We start from the raw sequence: 27,400 nt of genomic DNA on the forward strand, positions 1-27,400 counted from the left end.
TTTGTTTGGGAATTTGTGGAATTTTTTTGTTTTGACGTTTTGTTTGAAATTTGAATTGTTGTAAAATGTCGGAATTACCTAAGTTGAGAAAGGAGCATAGCGCAGTTAGGTCTACTTTAACTAATTCAGAAAGTTGAAGCTTTTGTAATGGAAGATTCTAGCGAGATAGATGTTACGAATAAGGTAGATACTTTAAAGGGATTTTGAGCCCAAATAATAGATAAGGAAGCTAATTTAAAACGATTAAATGATGAAGTGAAAAGTCTTTGTAATTGTTATGATATAGAAAAGGAAATTACTGTGTTAGAGGAATATTCAGAAAAAATTATCCTCTGGAAACAAAAGATAACTAATGTAATTGATGGATTAATGAAAGATGAAAGGAATATTAGTAACGTATCCTTTTCTATTCCCACAACCGCTCAAGGTACACTAGAAAACCAAACATTTAGAGAAACCTAAACAGTTAAACTTCCTAAATTGATAATCAGTAACTATTACGGTGATCCTACTTCTTGGTTAGAATTTTATAACCAGTTTGAAAGCGCTATTTATAATAACAGTAATCTTACAAAGATAGATAAATTTAATTATTTAAGGTCATATTTAGGGGGTACGGCATCTAATTGTATAAATGGTTTCATGTTAACAAAAGCAAATTATGATGCTGGTTTGAATATATTAAAAAGGTAGATTAGGTAATAAGAATACTCTTATACAGACACATTTGAATAAGTTACTTAAAATTCCTATTATTAGAAGTATAAATGAGTTAGCTGGATTGAGAAGGTTGTTTGACAAAGCTGATACTCAAATTAGAAGTTTAGAGCCGTTAGGAGTTGAAACAAAATCTTTCAGCACTTTATTGATTCCCATTTTGTTAGAAAGAATTGCAAAGGAACTTGTTTGAGAATTCAGTAGAAAGTATCCAGATAGTGATTGGAATTTTAAGGATTTATTTACCTTTCTGGACAAAGAGATACGATCTAGGGAAAGGACATATTTATTTAGTAGCAAAACTGAAAATTATCATAATTTGGGTAATGAATATAAAAGTAATTCTAGGAAATTTGAAAATAAAAAGCTATCAACTGCTAGTTATACTACAAATGTTAAAAGAAACTGCATATTTTGTAATAGCAAAGAAGATGAATTTTGCGAATTTGAAAGTGTCGCGGAAAGGAAAAATAGATTAAAAAGAGATAATCGATGTTTTCGCTGTTTCTCAAAATTCCATTTAGCGCGATTCTGTAAAACTAAACTCGACCCATGCAAGAACTGCAACAGCTTAGCTCACCACTCCTTGCTATGTGAAAAAAGTAATAAATCAGCTGAAGTCGAAGGGGGGGGGAGAGAATTCAAATGCGATGACTCAGTGCAGCTCCTTAGTGCAGCGGAGGTCAAATGGCAGTGCTTTACTGCAAACTTGTACTGTCTTGGCTTGTTCGAAAGGAAACTTTAAACCATGTCGGGTGTTAATGGATAACAGCAGTGAAAGATCTTGGATAACAAAATCTTTGGCAGATGCCCTTAGACTTGAAACCATTCGAAAGTAAAGATTGTCATTTTATGCTTTTGGGTCCACGAAAGCCATAAATAAAACTTACAGTGTAGTAAAGTTAACATTGAGGAATAGGAATGATCCTAAGAAATATATTGAGATAAAAATATTAGTTACTGAAATGATTACTGCCGCACCCATTGCATTTCCCAATATAAATATTCAAAATATTTTTAAGCAAAAGGGTTTAAATTTAGCTGAGGCATGTATGGATTCAGATGAAGGTATTCACATTTTAATAGGAACAGACTATTTTTGGGACGTCATTAAAGAGTCGAAAGTAGAAAAAATAACCAAAACGCTAAACTGCATACAAACTATTTTTGCCCTTACACTCCAGGGCATACAAAATAATTCTGAGGATAAAATTTGGGGAAACATGGTATCAACAAATTTTTGCATTGCCATTGATATGCATATGCTATGGAATTTAGAATCGTTAGGAATAACAGATTCTTATAAGTTATCAATTGCAGATGAGAATTTGATAAAACAATTTGAAGATAATCTGAGGTTTGTAAATGGAAGATACGAAACTTGTTTGTTATGGGGAATAAAGCAAAGGGATTTAAAAAATAACTTTTGTCTTGCTAAAAAAAGACTTGAGTACTTAAAAAACAATTTTGAAAATAATGAATGGTTGGCGAATGAATACAAGGACATAATTAAAGATCAACAGAGTAAAGGAATAATTGAAGAATGTTCTAGGGATGCAAAGGAATATTTCATGCCACATAGAGCAGTTGTGAGAAACGATAAGGATACTACTAAAGTTCGCCTGGTTTTTAATTGTAGTTCAAAACTAAATCTCTCTTTGAATGATTATTTAAAGACTGGGCCGGATTTGAATCCCAATGCACTGGATGTTATTTTAAATTTTAGGAAATTCAAAATTGCATTTTGTGCTGATATGGAGAAAGCATTTTTGATGATTGGAATTTCAGAAGAGGATAGGAAATTTTTTTAACTCTTATGGTTATCAGAAAATACAAATGAAGATTACAAAATAATGCGTATGACACGTTTGCCGTTCGGTTGTAAGTCACCGCCATTTATTTTAAGTGCAACAATAAAAAAGCACTTAAAGCAGTACAGGAATAATAAACCCGAATGTGTTGAAATGTTTAACTCTTCACTGTATGTAGATGATTTATATTTTGGGGGAAATAGTGCTGAAGTGGCATTTAAGCTGTCTTCTGAAGCTGTGTTGATTTTAAAGGATGCAAGTATGATTTTGCAAAAATTAAAAACTAATTCTGAGAAACTGAGGTCATTGTGGATGCAGAATGGACTTAGCGATGATACTTGTACTTCTGATTGTAGAGTCATTAGGTTGATTGGAAGCAGAAAAGCTGAAAAATATGCAACCGTCTTCGCTGGAAATTGAACCACGGACCTCTGGAATACCCTCCCAGTGTGCTACCGTTACACCACAAAGGCACACTAGGGAAGTGGGAGAAATACCTTATATACTCCCCTTTTTAAAGGGCGACTATTGTTTTAGGGGATCTAGTCGCCAAATCCTGGGTGCGGAAAATCATCATCCACAACCCTTTTAGTTCGGGCACCACTTGTAGAGTCATTAGGTTGATTGTAAGCAGAAAAAATGAAAAATGTGCAATTGCCTTCACCGGGAATTGAACCACGGACCTCTGGAATACCGGCCCAGCCTGCTACCATTACACCACGAAGGCACGCTAGGGAAGTGGAAGAAATACCTTATATGATTGTCAGTTGAAAGTTTTAGGCTTGAACTGGAACCCAGTAAATGATAAATTTTCTATAGATATAGCAAGATTAAGGGATAGTTTAAAGAGTTTGAAGAGCACAAAGCATTATGTCTTGCATGTTGCAGCAATGATTTTTGATCCAATTGGTTTTGCAGCTCCATTTGTAGTTAGGATTAAGTGTTTGCTACAGAAAATTTGGGAACGTGGTATTGGTTGGGATGAGAAATTGCCAGATGATCTTAAAATCAAGTGGACTAGCTGGTGTTCTGAGGTTAAATATCTGAAGGATATTTCAGTTCCGAGAAATTTATTTGTGTGTTGTGATAACTTAAATTCAAAAATGGAAATACACGTATTTTGCAATGTATCTCCTATAGCTTATGGTGCTGTAGCGTATTGTCGTTACTTAAATGATAAGGGTGACATTTCCGTGTTGTTTGTCATGTGGAAAGGCAGAATAGCTCCTTTGAAGAAATCGATGTTGTGACGATTGGAACTAATGGCAACAGTCATAGGAGCTAGAATAGGAAAGTATCTAGGAGAGGTTTTTAAGGATCTTATTGATAAATTTTTGTATTGGACTGATTTCTTAATTGTCTTGTTTTGGATAAAGGGTTCTGCGAAACGATGGAAACAGTTTGTCGGTAATAGAGTGGTTGAAGTGCAGGAAAAATCAGATCCCAGGTCTTGGAATCATTGCAGTGGAAGGGAAAATCCTGCTGATTTAGTTAAAAAGGGTATGCCATTTCAATGTTTGTTGGAAGGTGATCGTTGGTGGTGTGGTCCATATTGGCTAAAAAGAAAAGATAATTTTTTCCCTAAGCATCCACTGAAGGATATCCCACTGGAAGTAGTGGAAACTGAGAGAAAGGGATGCGTTGTGCATACTTCTGTTATTAAGAATTTTGTGATTGATGAACTGCTTCATAAATATTCTTCTTGGACAAAACTTTTACGAGTTATAGCTTGGTGTCTCAGATTTATTGCAATGTGAAATGGTCATCAATAACAAGGACAAAATCAAATTTTTTCTAGACTAGAGAGCTAGCCATAGCACATTCTTGGGTAGCCAAGTCTGTGCAAATGCAAGAATTTAGTGAAGAAATCGATCATTTGAAAAAGAGAAAACTAATGAGTCCTCGCAGTAAACTCAATATGTTGAATCCATTCTTAGACGATGAAGGTATTCTAAGAGTGGGAGGACGACTAAGAAATGCTAGCATCGCACAGAATGTAAAATATCCAGTCATTCTGCCTAAATCACACTATATTACAGAACTGATAATACGATATTATCACTATAAATATCTTCACGGAGGAGCACAAATGCTCCATTCAGAAATCAAGCAGAGATACTGGATTATTAATGCACGAGCAGCCATTCGCAAGATCATTCATAAAGGTGTAACATGCTGTCGACACAGGAGTGAGCTGTCATATCAAGCAATGGGCGATCTTCCAGCATCCAGAATGAATCCCGCAAGAGCTTTTTTGAAATGTTGTGTGGATTTTTCAGGTCCTTTCTAAGTTAAACCGAGGAAAGGGCGCGGTGTTCGCACAGTGAAGATCTACGTTTGTGTTTTCGTATGTTTTAGTACTAAGGCAGTGCATTTAGAACCAGTTGGAGACATGACGACAGATTCCTTCATAGCAGCTCTAAAACGATTCATTGCTGGACATGAAGACCGGAGGAAATGTATAGTGATTGCGGCACTAATTTTATAGATGCCGACAGACAATTGAAATTATATCGTTTGGACCAAAGGGTAGCTATATACTTAATAGAGGAAGAAATTAAGTGGAATTTCAATCCGCCTTCTGCGTCACACTTTGGTGGACTATGGGAAGCCGCAGTAAAGTAAATGACTTAGTAATCATTAAGGAAGATAACACACCTTCCTTAAAATGGAAACTGGGACGTATCACCAAAATTTACCCAGGTAATGATTACAGAGTTCATGTTGTAAAAGTAAAAACTGCTGATGGTGAATTCAAGAGACCCATTCACAAACTGTGTGTGTTACCAATAGACAGTTAAGTATCATGAAAAATTTTGAACTCGATATTCATTTGAATTCTTTAAGTTTTAATGTTATTATGCTATTACTTATTTTTGTTATTAATTTTGTGTAATTCATTGTTTACATTTATATGTTATTTAAGCTTAGTATTACTCGTTATAAGCAAGAACTATTTAATCCAGAAATTATATGTTTACTAAGAATAATGTTAAGTAATAATTTCATGTAAGAGGTAGTTTGATGTCCTGAAATATTATCAATTAGGAGTATGTTGAGATCTTTAATAGAGGGCGTTGTAGCACCCCTCAACTGAGTGAGAAAAGTTTTGATTTGAGCGAGAGTTGGCGTGGGTTTTAAGAATGTAGTGTCAAGAGCTGTGTAACGTGTATTTGCTATGTAACTGTACTATGTAATATAATGTAATTAAATGTATTTACTTAAAATGTGGAGCAATTTTGAAGGAGCATACTTATGGTAATTTCCGGTTATGTTTTTACCACCAATCCTCGAATTCCATATCACAGATTATGTTCTTACTGCATTAATATAAATATTAACGAGACATAGTGCACAATAAAAATTAAGCTTTATTTAGGAACATCGCGCATACTCCCCGACAGCCTGCCTGTTTCGCTCTGCTCGCTACTCGTAAGAAATTTCTCCTCTAGGGTTGCCACACTTATCGGAGGGCGCAAGGCGCGCTCCTTATCGCCATCACCACAGAGTTTCCCCCCAGTTCCTTTAATGGCTATTCAAAGGAACGACATAGGTTATGAAATTATCTCAGAGTATCCGTACTGTCGGGTATATTTTACATGATTACAAAATTAGAATATAAAATTAGAAAAGATCAAAATGCAATTCAATATATAACAAGGTATTGACACATATAATAAACATGAAATAACAAGAAATATGTTAAGATATGAATTTTAAAAAAGTGTTTTAAATTGTTATGTAAGAAGCAAGTTTCTTAGGGAAGTGAACATGCCTTCCCGATCTGGTGACAGTTTGTGTCTTAGAGAGTTCGTTTGCAGATTTATTCTGCTGAACTGTCTTTAAGTCTTTATTTGTTTTCAGTTCAGGCAAATTAGAGTCCGAAAGCAAATAGGCTGGTTTCACACGGTCTATAGACACAGTAGATTTCAGACCGTTAATATCAATTGTGAAAGTTTTGTCCGTTCTAGAAAGAACTTTATGCGGACCTGTATATGGTTGGCACAGAGGTGGCTTTACTCGATCGGCACGTAAGTATACATGCGTACACGACTTTAAGGTAGCACTTACGTAACATTTTTCTTGGCAATGTGCAGATGTTGCTATTGGATTCAATTGTTGCATTCTATGCCGAAGATTCGTGATAAATTGTGTGTCATACGGAGATATCTTAGATGACGTTATCATATCACTAGGCAGCTTGAGAGTTGTGCCGTACACCAGTTCAGCACAAGATGACTGTAGATCTTCCTTTACGGCTGTCCGAATACCAAGCATAACAACTGGTAGTGTTTCAGTCCAGTTATTGGTCTCGTGAGCCTTGAGAGAAGATTTTAAATGTCGATGAAATCGTTCAACAATGCCGTTTGACATTGGATGATAGGCTGTTGTTGTGATTCTGTTCGTACCCAAAATGCGCGTAAATTCTGCAAAAAGTGCGGATCTCATTTGAGAACCTTGGTCTGTTGTTATGATCGATGGGCAGCCAAAACGAGATATCCAACAATTGAAGATGGCTCTGCAAATGGTTTCCGTTTTCATATCCGGGATGGGAATGGCTTCAGGCCATCTGGAGAATCTATCTATTAGAGTCAAAAGGTACACGTTGCCTTCTGATGGAGGTAACGGTCCAACGATATCCATATGGACGAGGAATGTCTGTTGATATGTCACAAAGAATATTACCATCAGAATATTGGCACGGTTTAAATTCCAGTTTCAAAGATGATGTGTTGTTTTTGAGAAGGTCTTGTACCTCCGGATCATGCCGTTGAGCTTCCGAAAATTTTTTAAAATCCAAAAATGGAGATTTTGTTATGGAATCAATTTCGATTCTTGAAAGAGCGTCAGCAACGACGTTTTTTGAACCTTGCACATGCCTAATATCAGTAGAGTACTGAGAAATAAAATCTAAATGGCGCAATTGTCGAGGTGAACATTTATGAGGGTTCTGTTTAAAAGCGTATATTAACGGTTTTTGATCCGTATAAATTATAAAATTTCTGCCCTCTAACATGTGTCGGAATTTCTTAATTGCAGAATAAATAGAAAATAATTCCCTATCGTACGCGGACCATTTCTGTTGACTTTTATTGAGTTTCATAGAGAAAAATGCTATAGGTTCCCATGTTTGTTGAGACAACACATACTTCACATATATTATGGTGTCATATAAATCAGTTTCCAACAGCCCTTATGTATTATTGCAACCACTTTAGTTAAAATTTCACTAAGTTTTCAGAATGTGCAAAATTTTGGGAATCATATGCATAACATTTTTCAGACAGCCCTGCGCATAACAGCTCTTCAGTAGAACAGTGTTGTCTTTTTCATAGTCATTCTTTTTGTTGTATTCCAGTTTCCACAGTTTTTTTTTAAACAAATGGGATATTTTTTTGTCTCAGAATCAATTTTAAAGTATGCACTTGTGAAATTTACTGCAGTGAAAAAAGCTGCAGTAAAATTTCTTATGCAATTCTCTGATTTTTGTTTCAAGCGAAACCAGATCACTGTGTACACGGGATGAAGAACAGTGCAAAAAATTGCAATGTAATTTCATAAAAAAATATGTCTTCAGCTTTTAACACATTAGATAATTCTTATTTAATAATTAAAATGTGTATTTTAATGTGTGTATTTGATAAAAGCTGTTTTGTTTTAAAATGTTGATAATGTGAGAGTCTTAAAAAAAAAAAGTTCTGAAAGTCACCAACTTGCATCCAATAAGTAACTTTTATGTTTTTATTTGTAAAAAAAAAATCACCAGATTGTGCCAAGATAATTGCGTTAATATGCAAGTACCTTTCCACCAGGCACTTTCACAGCTGGTGTGCATTTATTGGAGCTGCACTTTTACAGACATTCTGTTTTGTTAACTGATGAAAATTAGCATGTTCTCAAATGTTTGGCAATATACCACCATTTTTAAAAAATCAGAAGGCTTCAGTTTCACAACTAAGTAAATCAATCCCAGAAGCTCATAATATACAAGAATCACTGAACGATTTAACGATTGTGCGGGCACTTATTACCTGGAGCATATCATAAATATTTTAATGAATTTTTACAAGTAGTTTACACATTCCTTTCAAACAAAGTTCTTACAAAATCAGAAGTGTAAGAAAACGGCATTTTTCCTTTAAATCTTTAAAGTACAATTCTTGTAAATGCTTACATTTATGTAGCTCTAGATTCTTTTGTAAAACTTACATTATGAAAACTGTTTAAAGTCACAAACAGTATTTACTGGCTGCAATTTTTTTGAATTTATTGTATACACTTTGTTGAATTTCTTCAGTGCTATTATAATAAATATCTTGAGAATTGTGGCATTTTTCTTTGTTAGTATTTCTTGATGAAAAGGGAATTATGGCACGTTACATCGTCATACAGCAGAAACCAGTTATTCGATTGAACTTTTCCAGAATAAGTCTGGAGACTAGGCATGCTGAATTAACTTCAGAAGTCTATACAAAATAAAACTTCGCTATTTTTTATTAATATCCTAGACCATGAATAATTTAGATTTTCGAATAATCAGATCGTGGTTTTGCACACAATATTTGATAATGAAACATATCCTAAATGTCAAAATGCTCAAATCTCCACTTGAATCCAATCTGGCCATAATTTCCTCCAAGCTGAATTCATGGTTTTCTGTAAGTCACTTGCTGCCAAGCTTTTACAGTGAGAGAACTGCATTGGAAAATATAAAAATGGTGTTTCTTAAGTATTAATTAGTGTCACAGTTTACCTTAAAACATGATTGCAAATTAATTATTGCCTACTTAAGTTTCATGACTAATGCTACCATTCTTTATCCATGCCATCTTTTGTTATGTTTTGATCCAAGATTCCACTATACTTGTAATCTGTTCTTAAAGCCATCACCGTAAAAAAATAACTTGCATAGGATTTTTGATTTATTTGTTGGATAAATGCTTAATTAAAATGTGAAGTGTGTATGCAGTAAATATTTTTTTCCCCACAGAAGAAATTTTTATTCCAAATTGTGCGCGAAGTGTTAACCTACATGTGGATACCTAAATTTTGTGTGTGCGACAAAAATTAGCGAAGTTATAAAAGTTTTTGTGAAAATTACAAAGGAATCCGTCCGCCGCACTTCAACGGTGTTTGTACTTACCAGCATAACGGTCACCTCGACGAAAACATGCCGACGATCTACCACGTGGCGACCGGGGTAGGCCTAAGTTTTCAGTGTAACTGTAGTGCCCAAAAGTGCTTATTTTTTCAAAATTCAAAATCTCGTGATCTACTCGACATAGCTACTCCATCTGAAGAAGACTAAGGTAGGACTGTTATTCTCCTTCCATTAATATACCGCAATAGCCTGTAACTGAATTTTTTCAACATTTGATATCAGGACTTGGAATATTCTTCGACCATTCTAGCGTCTCTCTCAGTTAATATTTTGCTTATTTTGTTAAAATTCAATAACTTGGCCCTTAATTACCTTAGCGAACTGCTCTAAAGATGTTTTTAACTGTCTAATAGTTTTCTTTCTGTTTATTGCATTTATGTTTATTTCAAATTATTTTTTGCATTTGGGTATCTTTAATTACATGCACTGTTAACATTATATGTTCAAGGTATTTTAATACCAAGTGTAAATTTTACTTATTTTTGTAAAAATCAATAACTTTGACCTCATACGCCCTAGAACAACCATCTAAAAAGTTTTTTTTTTTTTTTTGCATAGAATTTAATGCTTGTTTAATTTACTTAAATGTTTTTCATGTATCAGTGTTATTCCATGTTCTGATTATTTACTGCCTACTGTATTGTAAATTTTCTTGCCAACATACCCTGTTTTATTTTCTTACAAAAGCAGCACAGGGTCCGTCCTTACGGTTTGACAATTGTTTAATTTTGTATTAATTTTTAGCTTTTAGTTATTTCTGATTGCTTAATCAACCTTTTTAACTAACATTTATTGGTTATAAGTGCCTCTAGTGTGTTTTTCGATAATTATTATCTGGTTCTGTTTATTAATTTGTATTAATTATTACATTTATTTTGTTTGATCTTGTGTTTTCTCATTTGAATGCAGTATAATATGGAACCCTCTTAAGATCGTTATTTGCATTATAATGTGCTAAAATATTATATTGTAATTGCATTAATTGTAATATTTATCGGACTCTTCACCATAGTGTATTCACCATACGGCTGTTCACACGTTTCTAAAAGGTCATTCTGTTAAATGTAAATAATGCAGCTACAGTGAGCTCATATTACGTGCCACTACTATTACCTTTCAGTGACAATTTTAGAGTGCAACATTAAATTTATCTTAGATCATCACCCCAAGTTCAACTCACCACTATTAGCGATTTAGCCTCAGCACACCAAATAGTGCGCACAGTATTACACGGAATATCATGTCTCGTGCTTCAGTTATTCCAGCTGATAGTGATTCCACCTCTACATCGCATACCATAATAGACGCCTCAGCAGTACTTACATCGGACCTGACCCACGTGGAGAAAGTCACCATCCTATACAAGGATATCAGGCAGGTAGCGACTACGACAAATCGAGGCGCCAAATTCCTTCTGTCAACAGATCTTCAAGGGCACCTACTAGATTCACTGGCTGCACTCCAAACGCTGGCCCTAGAGGGTCCGGAATTCACGGTTAAACCTGCAAAAGTTGACACAGGAGTAAAAACTTCAACAGTGTTCTGCTGCGAAATTTCTCATACACAGCAACTAGCGTCAACTGCTCAGCAGCCACACGATCCCCATACTCCAACACCACCACCAGCAATCACATATCCGACATTTGCGGAGATTGCCTGGAAAACTAAAAAACCGTGCCTGTACATACGCCCAAAAACAGACATTACAGACGCAGAGCTAAAAGAACAGCTCAACGCCAAATTGCCTCTCTCCAAGTTAAAAGTCGGCGTTGAAAGAGTAACAAAGAGCAACAAAGGCGGCTTTGAAGTAGTCTGCAAATCCAAAGAAGATGTCACAGCCCTTGAACAGCAGATCAAGCAGACAGAAATCCCTGCGGACATCAGCAGGCCAAAAATGCGTAAGCCCTGGTTCGCGGTACATGACTTGCCCGAAGCAGCAAATCCCGAAGACGTACTTGCAGAAATTAGCGGTGCCTCAAATATGCCCAGCCCCACCTTCAGGACTCTCCACCGACTCCAAGAGCGCCGCAAGAGCAGTGTCAAGTGGATATTTGAATGTGAGCCCGCAAGCTTTGAGGCCATCATGCGTCAGAGAAAAATCTTCCTTGGCTGGCAGGCCCACCGAATCACTGAGCATATTGGCATCAAGCGATGCTACAGATGCCAGCAGTTCGGACACACACAGGCCGACTGCAAAAGCCGCAAACAATTCTGCTCCTTCTGCGCAAACAATCACGGAGTTAGAGAATGCAACACTCAGATGCCACAATGCATCAACTGTAGAGAAGTTAACTACCGCTACGGGGACAGATACAACATTCACCACCCAGCGTACCATTCAGACTGCCCACAATACCAGCGAAACGTGCAGAACATCCGTAACAATACGGAATACTAACAATAAGACAATGGCAAATACTACAAGAAGCAGACAGAATCAGCAACCCCCAAATGTACAGCATAACAATACACAGTTGGACACCAACAGTACGCAATCGCGCAGACAGGACGCAATACAATGTTTGCAGATAAATCTGCAACGCGCTCGTGCAGCAACGGCACAGGCAGCCATATACACCACCACAGAACAGATCGACTTCCTACTAGGACAAGAACCTTATTGTTTACATGGCAAAGCTGTGGGCTACCCCCTACAGTGGACTGTTTTCCAAAAGGAAGATACCAACGAGCCGCCAAGAGCCATTATAGTAAATTGCAACCCTATGTGGACCCCCACTGTAATCATTGCGGAAAGGGACATAGTGGCCATCCTGCTAGAGGTGCACAATCTGACAGCAATCATAGTCTCCGTGTACTCTCCGCCAAAGGCAGATATCGAAAACAGTATCTTGCAAATGCAACAACTGATGCGAGAGCAAAAAATAGACAACGTGTTGATTGCGGAAGACTTTAACTGTCATAGTACAACATGGGGATATGCTACCACAGAGCCAAAGGGACGTACCCTGGAGGATTTTATTTCAAGCAACAACCTGATCTTGCATAACCAGCAAGATGCGCCACCGACTTTTGATCGCGTCCACTCAAGAGGGTGGCCGGACCTTACAGTCTCGACCCTTCAAATGGCACAACTAGTACAAGATTGGATGGTCGTGGAAGGCGTAAGCCTTTCCGACCACAATTACATACGATTCACCATTGCCAGAGCCACAGAAACAACTATCATCAGAAGGTACAACCTACCAGGTCGCAAGGTCAGGTCATTCGTTACAGCTATCAAATCACGCCTGGCACCCTTTAGCAATCGAATTGAGCAAGCAACCACTAGAGAGGAACTACATGTACTCACGAGTGAACTGATGTCAACCATTAGGACGACTTGTGACGACATCCTACCAGTACGAACAATACGACGTGTCACCACATTAAACTGGTGGAATAGCCAATTACGCGCGCAACAGCAAATGTGTCGTGCCTTAAGACGACGGCTAAAAAGTGAGTGACGACTGAGCATCACCTCTAACACACTCACTATATATCAGAAGGAAAGGGCCCAATACAAAAAAATTATCATTACCGCCAAACTGGACAGCTGGAGAAAGTTCTGTACAGAAACTACAAATACCTACGGCATACATCACAAGATAGTGGCGGGAAAGCTGTTCAAACAGGCCTCCTTTCATCTCCTGCCAATACCTAACACCAATGAACACCTTACTGAAGCTACATTTACAGAAGTGCTCAACACGGTCTTTATGAAGGACGATCCTACAGATGACACAACGACACAAGCAACCATGCGTAACCAAACCCTGGCTACAGATGCCATGAACGATGCTCTTTTCACAAATCAAGAAATCCTACATGTCCTGCGACAGCTACCGCAAAAGAAAGCACCGGGGCCAGACGGAATAAACTATCGAATAGTTAAGATCGCAATACGGTCGCACGTCAACCTCTTCCGTACCCTTTTCAACAAACTGCTTTCCACTGGCACATTCCCCAGGTGCTTCAAAATTGGTCAAGTTATTCTTTTCCTCAAAAAGAATAAAGACCCAAAAAGAGCGGACTCCTATCGTCCAATATGCCTACTATCAGCGCTTGGTAAGACATTTGAAAAGTTACTCATGAACAGACTGCGACACTACCTGCATACTACCAAATACTTAAGTGGAAACCAATACGGATTTAGAGCAGGAAGATCAACAATCCACGCACTCATGGAAGTCAAGGAGAGCATTTTAGAGAACAAATTTACCGGCCACCACACAGCATTCATATCATTAGATCTAAAGAGTGCCTTTGACACTCTGTGGTGGCCGGCCATACAACATGCCCTGAGAGAGGCAAAATGTCCACGGAATATTTACCACACCCTGGAGAGTTACCTTTCAGAGCGAAAATTGATTCTACCGCATAACAGCGGTGTCATCCAGCAAGACCAAACCCAAGGATGTCCGCAAGGTTCCTGCGCAGGGCCGTTTCTATGGAACGTAACGTACAACATCATACTCACACAGCCGTGGCCGGAACACACAAAAATAATTGCATACGCGGACGATACAGCTCTAATTGTGAAAGGAAACACCAGGGAACAGCTGCAAGCAAATTCCCAGGAATCCTGCAACCTCTTCCAGGAGCGATGCACAGCAATAAAACTCCAAATAGCTGAAACAAAATCTCAAATACTGCTGATTCCTAAAAAAGGGGGCACACTCGCACGCCAACCAAGAATAACGCTCAACGGCCAAAGACTCCGCATTAAGCGAGAACTAAAGTACCTGGGCATAACTTTTGATGATAAACTAAATTGGATCCCTCACGTGCTGGAGCTTAGGAAACGAACAGCACAGATTGCCATCAAGCTCAAGTTGATGAATGGTTACAGATGGGGACTTAACCCCCATTTACTCAAGACCCTGTATATGACAGTCACTGAGAAAATAGTAACATATGGAGCTGCAGTATGGGCCTCTCCGATGCAAGGACGCAAAATAAAATATCTACAGAGTATACAAAGGCCGTTTCTGCTCAACATTACTAAAGCTTTTAGAACATCTCCAACGAATGCACTCAATGTCCTGGCCGGATTGCCCCCTCTTTACATAAATGTGGAAAAAGAGGCAGCCTACCAATTGGTGAAGCAGCTTAGCCGCCCTGCGGTGTTTGGTGACCATACTTTTACGGCAGATAACCTAGAACGGGAGTCCAATCGCCTCCACACACACCCGTCGACGCAAGGCCAAGGCGTGCACATTAATATTAAGCAAAACACAAGAGCTACGGACAATGATATCGTATTCTACACAGATGGCTCAAAAACTGACGAGAATGTTGGCTGTGCATACATCGCATTTCGGCAACAGCAACCAATACGCCAATGGAAAGGACACTTGGAATCCAGAAACAGTGTTTTTCAAAGCGAAGCCGCAGCCATTTATCACGCAATAAACACTATTACCCAATATCGACATCAAAACAGTTTTATAATAACAGACAGTCTGTCAGCATTATATGCTATATTAAATCCTATGCACGGCTCCCCCATAATTGCAGCAATTCAAGAACAACTCTCTTTTCACAAGACCTTAAAAATCAACCTAGAATGGACAAAAGTGCATATTGGCAACCTTGGGAATGAGGCCGCAGATCAGCTCGCAAAAGAAGCAGCCCAAAATAATGATGCAGAGACACTGCAAATTCCATGGCCCACCTCATATCTAAAAAAGAGCTTGAAACAGGTCGCTTTCACACTGTGGCAAGAGGCATGGAACAACGATGAGACAGGACGTCGTGCGTATGCGCATCTGCCAAAGGTTGATCCAGAACGTCTTATAGTAAATCCACAACTGGTCTACTATATTACCGGGCATGGCCCGTTCCCAGTCTACTTTGAAAGATTCGGCAAGACGACTACCTCCTTATGTTGCTGCGGTGAACTGGGAACGCCAGAACACTATGTCGAAAAATGCTCACTAACGGAGGATCTACACATCCCGTTCCCAGAGACAAACAGATTAGCCTTCAGCAGGTTCATAATTAAGCAGCGACATCTCAAACGCAGCATTACAAAAATTGTTGACAAGCTTATGGGCTTAGGAACAAACCTATGCCAAGTGTAAACCATTTAAGAGTACTTAGTGCATCATGCAACATTCCCATACCAGCTAAAGGAAGCTCACTGGCAGCATTATATAATTGTAACTGCACATATGAATGGCTCTAACTTATTATGTATGCAGCAGTAGTATACAAGTACTTTGTCTTCATAAAACGCAGTAATGGCAGCATCTGTAATCACAGTCAGCAGCATCATATGTACACATGAAATACTAAATGTATGCTTTATGTACTCCTATATTCTGCCACCAATGCACTGTTATCTTCGTATTTTTGTAACGCCAGTCTGCAATTTCACTATACGTATTAAATTTGCAATGCGTATTTCCCCCCGGTATTTAATTCAATAATCATGTATATAACTCACTATCTCGTATCAGTATAATCTCACCCTCTCTATGTTTCAATATCACCGCACTATGCATCTCAAGTCTGTAATTTATATACGCCATTATTACACACTCCTATATCCTGTCACCAAGTGAACTGTTTTGTTTATGTATTCTTGTAGCGTCTGTCTGCATATCTTGCTACGTATTTAACATTATAATACGTATTTCTCTCCCATATTTAATTCAGTAATCCTGTATATAATTTATTATCTTATATCAGCATAATGTCACCCTTTCTATGTACCAATTACCTTACTATGTATTTCAAATTTGTAATTCATATATCCTCCTTGTATAACTCAGTAATCCGGTATCTAATTTAGCATCTTGCATCAGTATAAACTCACAAGGTACTTCATGTCACATTTTATTCAGTAACAGCATGTTTCATGTTTCAGTATGTTCAGTTTCCCATGTTTCTTTGTCTTTCAAATATCAGTATAACATAAGTATTAGTATCAGTATCTTATTTCAGTATATCCTCATTATGTTACCCTCGTGTTTCAGAATGCTCAGATACAATGTGCTTTACTATGTACCTCAAGCACCAGTATAACCTTTCTATACAATTCAATATTGACATATGTATATCTCTCCTGGATATAATTAAGTATTCCGTATATAACTCAGTACTTTGTAGCAGTACATTATGTATTTCACGTATTAGAATGTACAATTATAGTATGTTATATGTTTCAGTATGTTCAGCATTTCCTGTTCCAACATGTTTTTCAAGTCTCAGTACAATCTCACTATGCCTTCTATGTTTGTTATACAAATATCTCTCTTGTATATAATGCAGCAATCCTGTATATAATTCAGTATCTTATATCAGTATAATCTTACCATGCATTTCACGTTCCGGTATGCTCTGTTATAGTATGTTTTCTGTCTCAGTACGTACAGTATTTCATGTTTCATCAGGTATCTCATGTAATTAGCGTAATTAGTAATATCTCACTATATATTTCATGTTTCAATATGCTCAGTCATAGTATGCTCATGTTCAGTATGTACAGTATTTAATGTTTCACCATGTATTTCAAGTCTCAGAAGTATCTGTATAACCTCATTATGTATATCATATCTTAGTATGTTCAGATACAGTAAGTGTCATAATTCAATATGTATAATACTTCCTGTTTCAATATGTATTTTGAGCATTAGCATAATCTTACTATGCATTACATGATTCTATACCATATTGTACTCCAATATATAATTTAGTAATCTGGTATATAATTCAGCAACTTGTGCATACTAATGTCTGATAATTCAGCCTGCAGCAGCAGTGATGACCCTTGTTTAGCCATGTCATTTTCTACAATATTTGTAAAATAATTTCCCAGTGGCCGCAAGGGTATAGCTGATGCAATGTGGCCTGCATCAGACGCTGGGTTTCAGTGGTCGGTGCGAGGCGTTTTTGTGGACTCAGTGACCATGGCACGTTTCACTAGACACAGGTGGACGTGGCGCTATACCAATTAACCCTAATGGTAGAGGGATGGTGCCCACGTCCTCCGTCGCATGTCGCATGTACTGACATGTAGCCAATTAACTGTATTGAAAATTCTGTCTGTAAACAGATGATATTACAATGACCTGTCATTTTGTTTTTCTTAAAAGCAAGTTGAGATGTCATTCTAATAAATGCTGTCTGCTCTTGTTTGGTAGGTTTACAGAAATCCTTTTTTAGCCCAAAGGAATGTTAGCTCAGAAGGACTGGTAGTCTCGAAACGGCATTTTGCGTCGGTTCACTATAAACGGCAAATCACTTTTTAAACTGTTATCACCATATATTATCACCCTGTATTATACTTAAAAAATTTAGTAATGAATCTACAACAATGTATATATGTTTCTTGCAGTGTAAAAAAATTGTGGTACCTAGAGCCATCAAATTTTGAATCTCTTGTATTATCTATTTAATATTTTGTAAAATTTTAACAAATTTTTAATTAACAACCTCAGAGATTTGAATGCGAACAATGGCAACACCGTATGGAAAAAACATTTTTATCTCCAGCATGCAAGACTGTTTATCGGAAATTCTAAAGATATGCTGTTTTTAAAAATTTTGTGATATTGCCGTTGAATTGAATTTTATGTGTAGAACATGATATTTAATAAATAAAGATAACACACAGAATGTTAAAAAAATCTCCCCTTAAGGCATAATATAAAATCTGAAAGCTTTCAGATTCTTTTTTATTCATTTATTTGTGGCTTGTATTCTTTATTTATTTATTATTATTATTTTAAAATTAATCTGAAAGCTTTGTATGCTTACAATGTATATGAGATTTTAAAAACACATAATAATTACTGTTTTCCACTTACATAATACTACACTTCTTTTTCATTTCTTTTGATAAATAATAATTGTATATAAAAATTTTTTAATTCTAATGAATCCAGCTAGTGTAATTTCATAAAAACATCTAACATTTCTAATTAGACATCTCATGAACTAATTATTTAAGTCAATCAGATTAAAATATAGAAAATATATCCTTAAAAATTACATTTATTCCTTTTAAGTCATTTGTTTTCTCAATCAGTAACAGATAGGTTAAATGTGAAAGTTAAATAATTTTATACTTTTCTGAATGGCAATGGCTCGGCATCCTTAGTTATGGTAGAACAAACCATGAAAGCTGCAGACTACCTGAACATAACTGTGGATCAGTTGTACCCTTACATGGCATTTTTCTTCCCAACTGGAAATTGAATCTTTCAACAGGCAACGCCCCCATGGCACAATGCTTGAATTGTGTTAGAGTGGTTGGAGGACCATAAGAATGAATTCCAGTTGTCCTGACCCACCTAACTCACTAGACCTTAACCCAATAGAGCACATTTGGGATTTCATGGGGCAGCAGCTGAGAACTCAAACATCACAATGTCAGAATATTTTGAATTTGTGTGGCTTTTGCTTAGAGATTTGGTATAACATGTCTCTAGTCATTTATCAGGAACTTATGGCATCCACGCCAAAGTGAGTTGCAGCAGTTTTGCAGGCCAAACATCATGCAATGCGTTACCTAATTTCTCCATTTCTGATTTGTCTTCTTTCAGATGTTATTTGTTTAATTATTGTATGCTGTCAACAAGAACACATATAATTTTCTGGTAACTCTTGTAAAAGTGTGAGGAAAGGTAGACTTCAAAGAAATGTGTTGGTAACATAAGTTATAAGTATATTGAATAAAACTAAATAAGGAAATACAGTCAAAAGTCGTTAATCCGGACTCATCGGGACTTTGGCGATTCCGCATTATCGATTTTTCCGGATTATAGATCATCAGTTTAAATCTCGTAAGATGGCATGCAGAAATTCTAAAATTAAAAATATGAAACCGTAATTTCTGAAATAAAGAACAATTATGATCTAAAGGGTATCAAAATTTACAAAAAAAAAAAAAAAAAAAAGCTTAATATTTATTTGTTTACTTTATTAAACATTTCTTTCAATGTAAGTTGTTTAAGTTGCTTCGTTTTATGTGATAATACTTTCTCTTTAATTCTATAAACAGACATAATTTCTTGTTCAGTTACAAATTTCCGCTGTTCAAGTCCCATTATTGCTGTGCCGAGAATACCGACTACTTGTCAATTGAAATTTTTTCGTTTTCACTAAACTCTCTGTTACCTTCTTCGTGTCTTTATCCATTTTTTGCAGCAATTTCACTTTTTGTTTGATGAACATCGAAACATACTTTTGTTTTGTAGATCCTTTGGGAGTTCCAGCATCGGCAGTTCTATTTGACATAGTCGAAAGCTCAAGTTTACTTTTATAAAATTGCTCTTACAGTCTGCAAAAAACAATAATCCGAATCCAATTCGAAGATTAAGGAACAATGCAATCATCAACATCAACTGAAATAGATAATTAGATAATTTTAGCTTATACCGTCCGTTATACATTAAACGTGCACGCGAAAACGTATTCTGCGCTTGCGCACACGCATATGCGCAGTTGTAAAGGTCTTACACGCACGCGTAAACGCCTATGCGCATGTGTCAACGCGACGCATGTGCAGAAAGTTTTTAGCTTTGAGGTCCGGATTATGGGTGTCCAAATTAATGACTTTTGACTGTACATGAAAAATGAAATTCCATCTGGTATGCATTTCTTTATTGTTTTGAGATATTTATCATTGTTGTCTATTTTTTATAGGTTTCATCATTTTATAAAGAAGATCTAGCAGATTATCCACAAGAATTAATAAAAATTTTAGAAGAGTATTATTCTGTTTTGGATCCAAGCATGAGAATGGTAATGTATGTTAACAGTATTTTTTCTAAAATGACATATTTCTTACGAAACTCCCTTCCCCTAAAAATAGGGAAAGAAATTTATGCTACAGAATTGTTGTCAGATATGAATTGAAGATTCATTAAATTTTGCAGGAAATATTTTCTTATGTAACTTCTTGTTTGTTGCTAATGTAAATTTTCGTGATATCGTTTTTAAGTAACAATGATTTGGATTGTTAATATGTCCTTTTTAGACTATTTACATCATTTGCATATATTTTATTAAGTTTCTCATAATAAGAATAATACTCTCTCTGTGTGATATTTTAATGTATTTTTAAAACTTTTAACATATTTTTAATCTGGAATTAGTTTATATTTTTTTAATATTCAAACTGTGTGGTACAGTACAGAAAGAAAATATGTCATATTTTTGTGTTGTGTGAGTGTTATGATACAGAAAGAAAATATGTCCTGTCTATTATTTAAGAATGCACACCCTCAAGATGAATTCTTTACTTTTCTGTCTTGCCTTGCAAACCTGTAATATCTACTGCAGTAGATGTTTGAATCTCTTGCCTTTTCCCATTACTTTATTTCCACAAAGTTTGTTTTGATTTTGCACTAATGCCAAATTGTTTTGCAATTAAAAATAATTTCAAGTCATCATCACCACCTGTTTCACTAGGACTAATCCAGAATTTTGCTCTTTTGATTAATAAGAACATTATTTATAATACATCTGTAATTAAAGATGAGGAAACAAAACTAGGGAAAAAATTGTAATAATTAAGAGAATTCAGATGTTACAAGTTGGCAAATGCTACTAACAATTTTATCAGTTTAATTTTGGGATAGTGCAGCAATTTTATAAATTAAAGCTTTAAGAAAATTAAAAACTTGGAATCTGAAAATTGTAGATTACAATCCGATACACTAATTAATAGAAGCCACACACTCTCTGTTGAGTATTTTGTTCCTGAAAAGTTTAACAGACCTTTTAAATCCCAATTTTTATCTTTAATTTTTTGTCTATAATCAAGAACATATTCATTCAAAAGCAATTTCAAAATTGAAGGCTTTAAAATACTTCCATAATAAGAGTCTATTTTTAATGCTTCAGGATTTCTTATCTGTATTTTGGTATGGTCAAGAAGTTTTCTTAGTCCATTTACATCGTTAGACTTTCTAATAACTGAAATACTTAAAAGCTGTCCTAAATGCGAGTTAATTAAGGTGTTCGTTTGCCTAAATCTGGAACATAATGGTTCAAGAGCAGCTTCATAATTATTTTCAATAAGAGAAAAACCTGGCGGCTGGACCGCCAAGAAAATTTTTTAAGTAAATTAATTCTATTTTTGACAAATTGAGATTTTTATCAATCACAGTTTCATATTGTCCAATGAATTCTAACCACTACGAGGTATCGCCAGAAAATTTATTTGTTGTAAATTTGACCGAATGTATTTCAGTATTTTGAGAAAGACATTGTAGATGGGTTTAAAACAGTATTGTTTGTAGTCTGACACATACAGGAAACACTATTAACTTTATTTTAATTCTTCAATTTTTTTCATGCAGTTTACATTTGTAGTCTATTAAATTATCTAAGTATTCTTCACTATTAATTTTTTCACTTTCAGTATCTTTTTAATTAGTTAAGTTCAATATTTCATCATAAATTGATTTCATGTTATTAGTTTTTTCTGTTGTGACAAAAGAATTTTCAAAACTTTTGAATAATTTTTATTGATATTATCATCAATATTTTTTTATTAGTTTTTTTTCCCTTTTGGAAAAATCTCTTCAATTTATCAATCTCCATCTTGAACAATAAAAACAAAACTTGCTCCTTTTTTCACGTATCCAAAGTAAAGAGGATCCAAGCAGTTTTAATTAATCCAATACAAAGAGATGATAATATCGATTTGAAATTCATTCATAGAATATGTTTATCTTCCTGTATGAATGTATGCATCATTATAACAAAATATTATTTTTATTTATATTCATTTTTATTTTCAGTGCTTTTGTAGAGCTTTAATTCTGATGAGGAATCGAGGCATTATACCTCCCTTAGATGTGATAACACTGTTTTTTAAGTTGCTGCGATGCAATGACAAAATCCTTCGGAAGCATTTGCAAGTTCATATCACTACTGATGTCAAAAATTTAAATGCTAAGCATAAAAATGCTAAAGTAAATTCTGTAAGTATGAAGAAAAATCTCCTATTTAAATTTGTTTCTTTATGAATTTTTAAATTTCTAAAAATGTATATGAAATTTATTATTAAAATGCCATACACTTTTTATACCTGATAGAAATTTCTTATGAAAACTAAAGAACTACATAATTTATGTATCTTGTGGATAGCATTTATATGATGAGTGACAAGCATTGTAATTATTTTGAATTTCAAAATGTTAAAAATACATAATTTTGAATATATATATATATATTCAAAATTAATTTTGCTTTTTTTTAACATGTAATGCTTTCTATTTTTTAATTTTTCATGTACTACCTTTGGGTACAACTCTTTCAAGCAATAGGAATTGTAAACTTGCAGACTACAACTATTTTCTCTTTTTTTTTTTTTTTTTTCTGAAACTCCAGCAATTGCGCAGATCATCTCTTAGTTTTTAAACTTTGATTTTGAAATCTTTTAAGGGAGCTTTGACTAATGACTTTTGAGTTTATATATGTATCTAATAGGAGTTATGGATTTAATCAAATTTAAATCACAGTCTTGGGCATATGTATATGTATAAATGGTGTATATTATACTGATTAAAATGAATTAAGCAAAATTTTTGATGGAAATAAAGCATGCATTAATGCAGTGGTCTCAAACTGGTGAGCTGCATATGGCAGATCAATACATTTCAGTTAATGCAGTGTTTAGTTTGTTTTAATACACTACTTATAGGTTTTGATATAGCATTAATTCATTGTATTGAATGCAATTTGACGTTTATTAAGAAAAGTAGTAGCAAACATTTCAGCAGTCACTACATTCCAACTCAGTTCAGAGCTAGGCCTGGTTTATAGCTAATCATGCATACATAATGCATATATAACAGCATCCTGACTAACCCAAGGGGAAGTTAAGGGGGAAAAAAGGACATTAATCCTTGCATCTCAGGGAATGACAATTTAAAATATGAACATAAACAACTTTACAAACATGTGGATTGTTTTATAAGTGTGTTGTTATTGAATGAGAAAGAAATAAGATAAATAAAGGTGAGGTGATTGCGATAACACATAAGTGCCCATTATAATTCAAGCACAGCCAAGGATTTTGAGTTATGCAATATCTTGCTCTGAAATGCAAATAAAAAATAAATACTTCCTGATTATAAGCTCTATAATAGTGGTACTAATCTCTCATTTACTAAATTTTTTGGGTGACCTCTTTTTTTTTTTTTTTTAATTCTAAAATATTCCAGTTATTTGAGCTTTCCAGTTAGTTGAATGTTGGATAGTCGGGGTTTTACTGTAATAATAATAATGGTAATTATCTTTTAATTTTTTTAAATGTTATCTTTTGGAAGATATGACAATGTTATTATTTCTTTTTGTGTGATTCGTCAACCAATTTTTAAACTAATTTGTGTAAAAATTGATTTATTTGTTTTTCCTATCAAATCTTTTATAGCAAATTAGACTTTTGTCCCTTGAAGTTTTTAGTATGGTTCGACTGTATCAATAAGTTGTCTAATAATTTCCTTATAATGTGTCTCACCTCCTGAAGATGAATATTTTATATGTACAAGCACTTGAATGGAATCGATAAAAAAAACCACCTTCTCCTCCAACCTTGTATTCAAGGCTGTATTGATAAAGAGAACTGCAAAGATTGCATCATCAAAATTACCTGCTTGCAGATACGTAGTCTTTCAGAAAGAGGATATCCCTGATAAATAATTGGGTGAATACTGAGAGTTCAGTCAGAGTTTGATCTTAGATGATCTCGCTGGCCTCTTTTTTTTTTTTTATGAATATGAAAAACTTTTTCTGTTCAAGTTTCGGCATTCCTTCTTGTTTAATGTATAAAACACATAAAAAATAATTAAATTTTTAAATAAATGTGTAAGCTTTTTCCAATTTCTGAAAAAGGGGAATTATTGTCTGGAACTGATGAAAAGGGTGCACAGAGCAAAAAGAAGTTGAAAACCACTGCCTTAGGAAGCCTTCATGTGCTTTGCCATATTCCTCATAAATTATTACTGTTAAAAAATTTCAACTGTTTCAGACTAAGCTTTCTTTTTATGTGAAAGAACAAGTTCAAGATTTAGTTCCAGCCACTTTCAAAGGATCCCATAAGTATATGCTGTTAGTTGTCTGCTAGTATGGAATATTTTAATACTGATAAAATTTAAATCAAGTTTTGGAAAGCTTAAAGACTTGTATTTCGATTAGTTAGAAAAAAAAAAAAAAAAAATGTTTATTTCAGTTTGTAGCCAGTACAGAGCTCATTTTTATTGCAGAAATTCTTTTTATTTACCTGTAAGTATCTGATTCAAAAGAACATATTTTTCTTTCATTGACATGTTACTATTTTAATTTATTTATTTTTACTATTTTTTATTTATTTTATTCTAATCGAAGTTATAAACTGAAATAATGCAATTTTTGTTTTTGTCAGACACGCATATTTTAGCATTAGTTTACCCATTTTGCAATTTATCAAAATTTATCTTTAGGTGTTGCAGAACTTCATGTTTAAAATGTTGTCAGATAATAATTCTACAGCAGCAAAAATGTCTCTGGTAAGCCGAAATTTTATTTTCATAAAATAAATGCATAGTTTTATGTTTCTAATTCTTAAAAAGGATTTAAATTTTTATTTTTATAAAAGCTTTTGTTGAAGGTCTTTTAAGAAGGGCAAACTGTTTCTTTAAAATTATAAAATTGGTTGAGTTGTCTCTTGAGCTGAAATTTGTTGTCCACTAGTGGCCAAGCAAATAAGATTACTAAACACTTGTAGCTCTACCTGGCTTCAAATTCTGCAGGTTGGCTGTTTAGGCATTTCCATGATATTTCTCAGGTGTAATAGGAATACAAATCTGTTTCCTTAAGAAATTCTTTAACGAAGGCATTTCTTCTCTTGGGCAAATAGTCTTAGTGGTCCTTCCCATAATCTTATATAAATACAAATCTTTGAAATTTGATCACATCAACAGTATTTCATTCTAGTTATTAAAAAAGTTAATTACATTCTATTATTATATCTCTGTGATTTAAGTGTGCTGATATTTTAAATGTTTAAGCATTACTCTGTGAAAGTGTCATATAAAGTACTTGTAAAATGTAATCTTTTAGTTACAAACAGTAAAATGTAATCTTTTAGTTACAAATGAAGTTTAGATTGGTTTATTTAATTATGGCAAAGCACACTAGAGCTATCTGCCTAAGGGGAGGAATGCCTTCATGGATGACTTTCTAAGGGAAACTGGCTTGTATACATGTTACACCTGGGGAAAACAACGAAAATGCCCATACAGCCAGCCCTTCAAGGGATTCGAACCTTGGACCGAACTAGTGGTGTTCAGCGACTTTACCGCTCCGCCGCTGGTGGGCCAACAAAGTTTAGAATGTGGGAAGTTCCAAAAGTGCATGTATAACAGTAGGACCAAATTTTAATTACATTATCAAATAAAATGAGATGTTATTTTGGGTGAATTTCAACTAAAATTATTTTAACTAATTTGTTTCTAAAGGAATCCTAAAAATTTCTTTTCAAGGAGAAAAGATTTGACTATAATAATGATACTATGTATAATATTTTTGTTTTTCTTTTGCATTAAATTAGCTTTAGATGAACTTTTTTTATCTTATGTTTAAATTAAAAAAAAAAAAAAGCTTTACAAAAATTTAGTTGCTATGAAATTAATCTTTTTCAAATTTTAGTAATGATAATTTCTAGGAAAATTAAAATTTGAAATTTATATTAAAAATAATGGTGTTTTTCTACTAACTCCATTGGTTGATCTCTCCTCAGTCTACATGCGCACAATTTAGTGTGATTTCAGATTTTACTTGCCACTGTAAATTTTGCTTTGTAGCACTAAAAAGAAAAATCATTCACTGCAAAAGTATTCTTAAATTCAAAAATAATTAAAAAATTGCTTAAGGATTTGATTGTGATAATTAAAAATTTCTTCTTATTATATATTAAAAATTAAGCTTGTTCTAAGTTTCGAAGGTAAAACAAACGTGAAAAACAAATTTTTTGAAATTTATTCTTAAAAGTATTTGAATGTGTGTTTAAATGTGAACAGATTTGATAACTGAAATCAATTTCAACAGTTGCACTGAAACCAGTATCTCTTTGAAATCTATATTTGTTATCTGTCCTTTTATTAAATTTATGATTTAAATAAAGCTCGCATGAAGTATTTTATGTGTGACTATCTAAATGACCAATCCTTTGTTTGTGCTTATTTGTATTTTCATACAAAAGCAAAAAACAGTCCCTTCTCCCCAATTTCAGTTATGCTAAGCATCTTAGTTTTTTCTGCACTGTTACTTTTTCAACATTCAGAATGTCCAGAAATCTCATTTAACTGAGTGTCAGCTTTTTGGAGGTCTTTTAGTCCTGTCCCTACTATCTAACAATGTTGCCAATATTACATGTTATCAGGTATTGGCTTGGTGGAAAATCCAATGTTTTTTGAGCAAATTCAGTCTTTTCTTCCTGATGCTACTCACATATGGAATTTCAGGCATTCATCATTCATCATCTGCTCATGAGTTGGTAATTTTGAAATCCATGTTTCAATGGATTGTGAGCTAGAATGTGTCTTATCAGTCACTTGTATGTTACTGACTTCTGTAAGAATTTCTGAATTTCTTGCATTATTTAATTTTCTGCATTATTTTTACTGAATTTCCTGCATTATTTAATGCTGAAGCATAGTTAAGTGTTTCGCCACGATGTGTGTGCCTTATCATTTTAAGTGCTTCATTG

At 34.6% G+C, this 27,400-nt stretch overlaps 1 protein-coding gene across 3 annotated transcripts in view; it reads left to right on the plus strand.

Annotated features, from left to right (window-relative positions):
* The window catches only part of Mys45A (SDA1 domain containing protein Mys45A), a 127,340-nt gene that overhangs the window by 28,254 nt on the left and 71,686 nt on the right, over window positions 1–27,400 (plus strand). For all 3 annotated transcript variants that reach the window (XM_085824046.1, XM_085824045.1, XM_085824044.1), the window contains exons 3-5: window positions 20,344–20,442; window positions 22,449–22,631; window positions 25,134–25,199. In XM_085824046.1, coding sequence (XP_085680172.1) covers window positions 20,344–20,442; window positions 22,449–22,631; window positions 25,134–25,199 — 348 coding nt within the window. The remainder of the gene's footprint in view (window positions 1–20,343; window positions 20,443–22,448; window positions 22,632–25,133; window positions 25,200–27,400) is intronic.

This window comes from Stegodyphus dumicola, chromosome 9, assembly GCF_044657685.1.
Source record: "Stegodyphus dumicola isolate Sdum_Otavi_A_Nest chromosome 9, ASM4465768v1".
NCBI classification, from domain to species: domain Eukaryota; kingdom Metazoa; phylum Arthropoda; class Arachnida; order Araneae; family Eresidae; genus Stegodyphus; species Stegodyphus dumicola.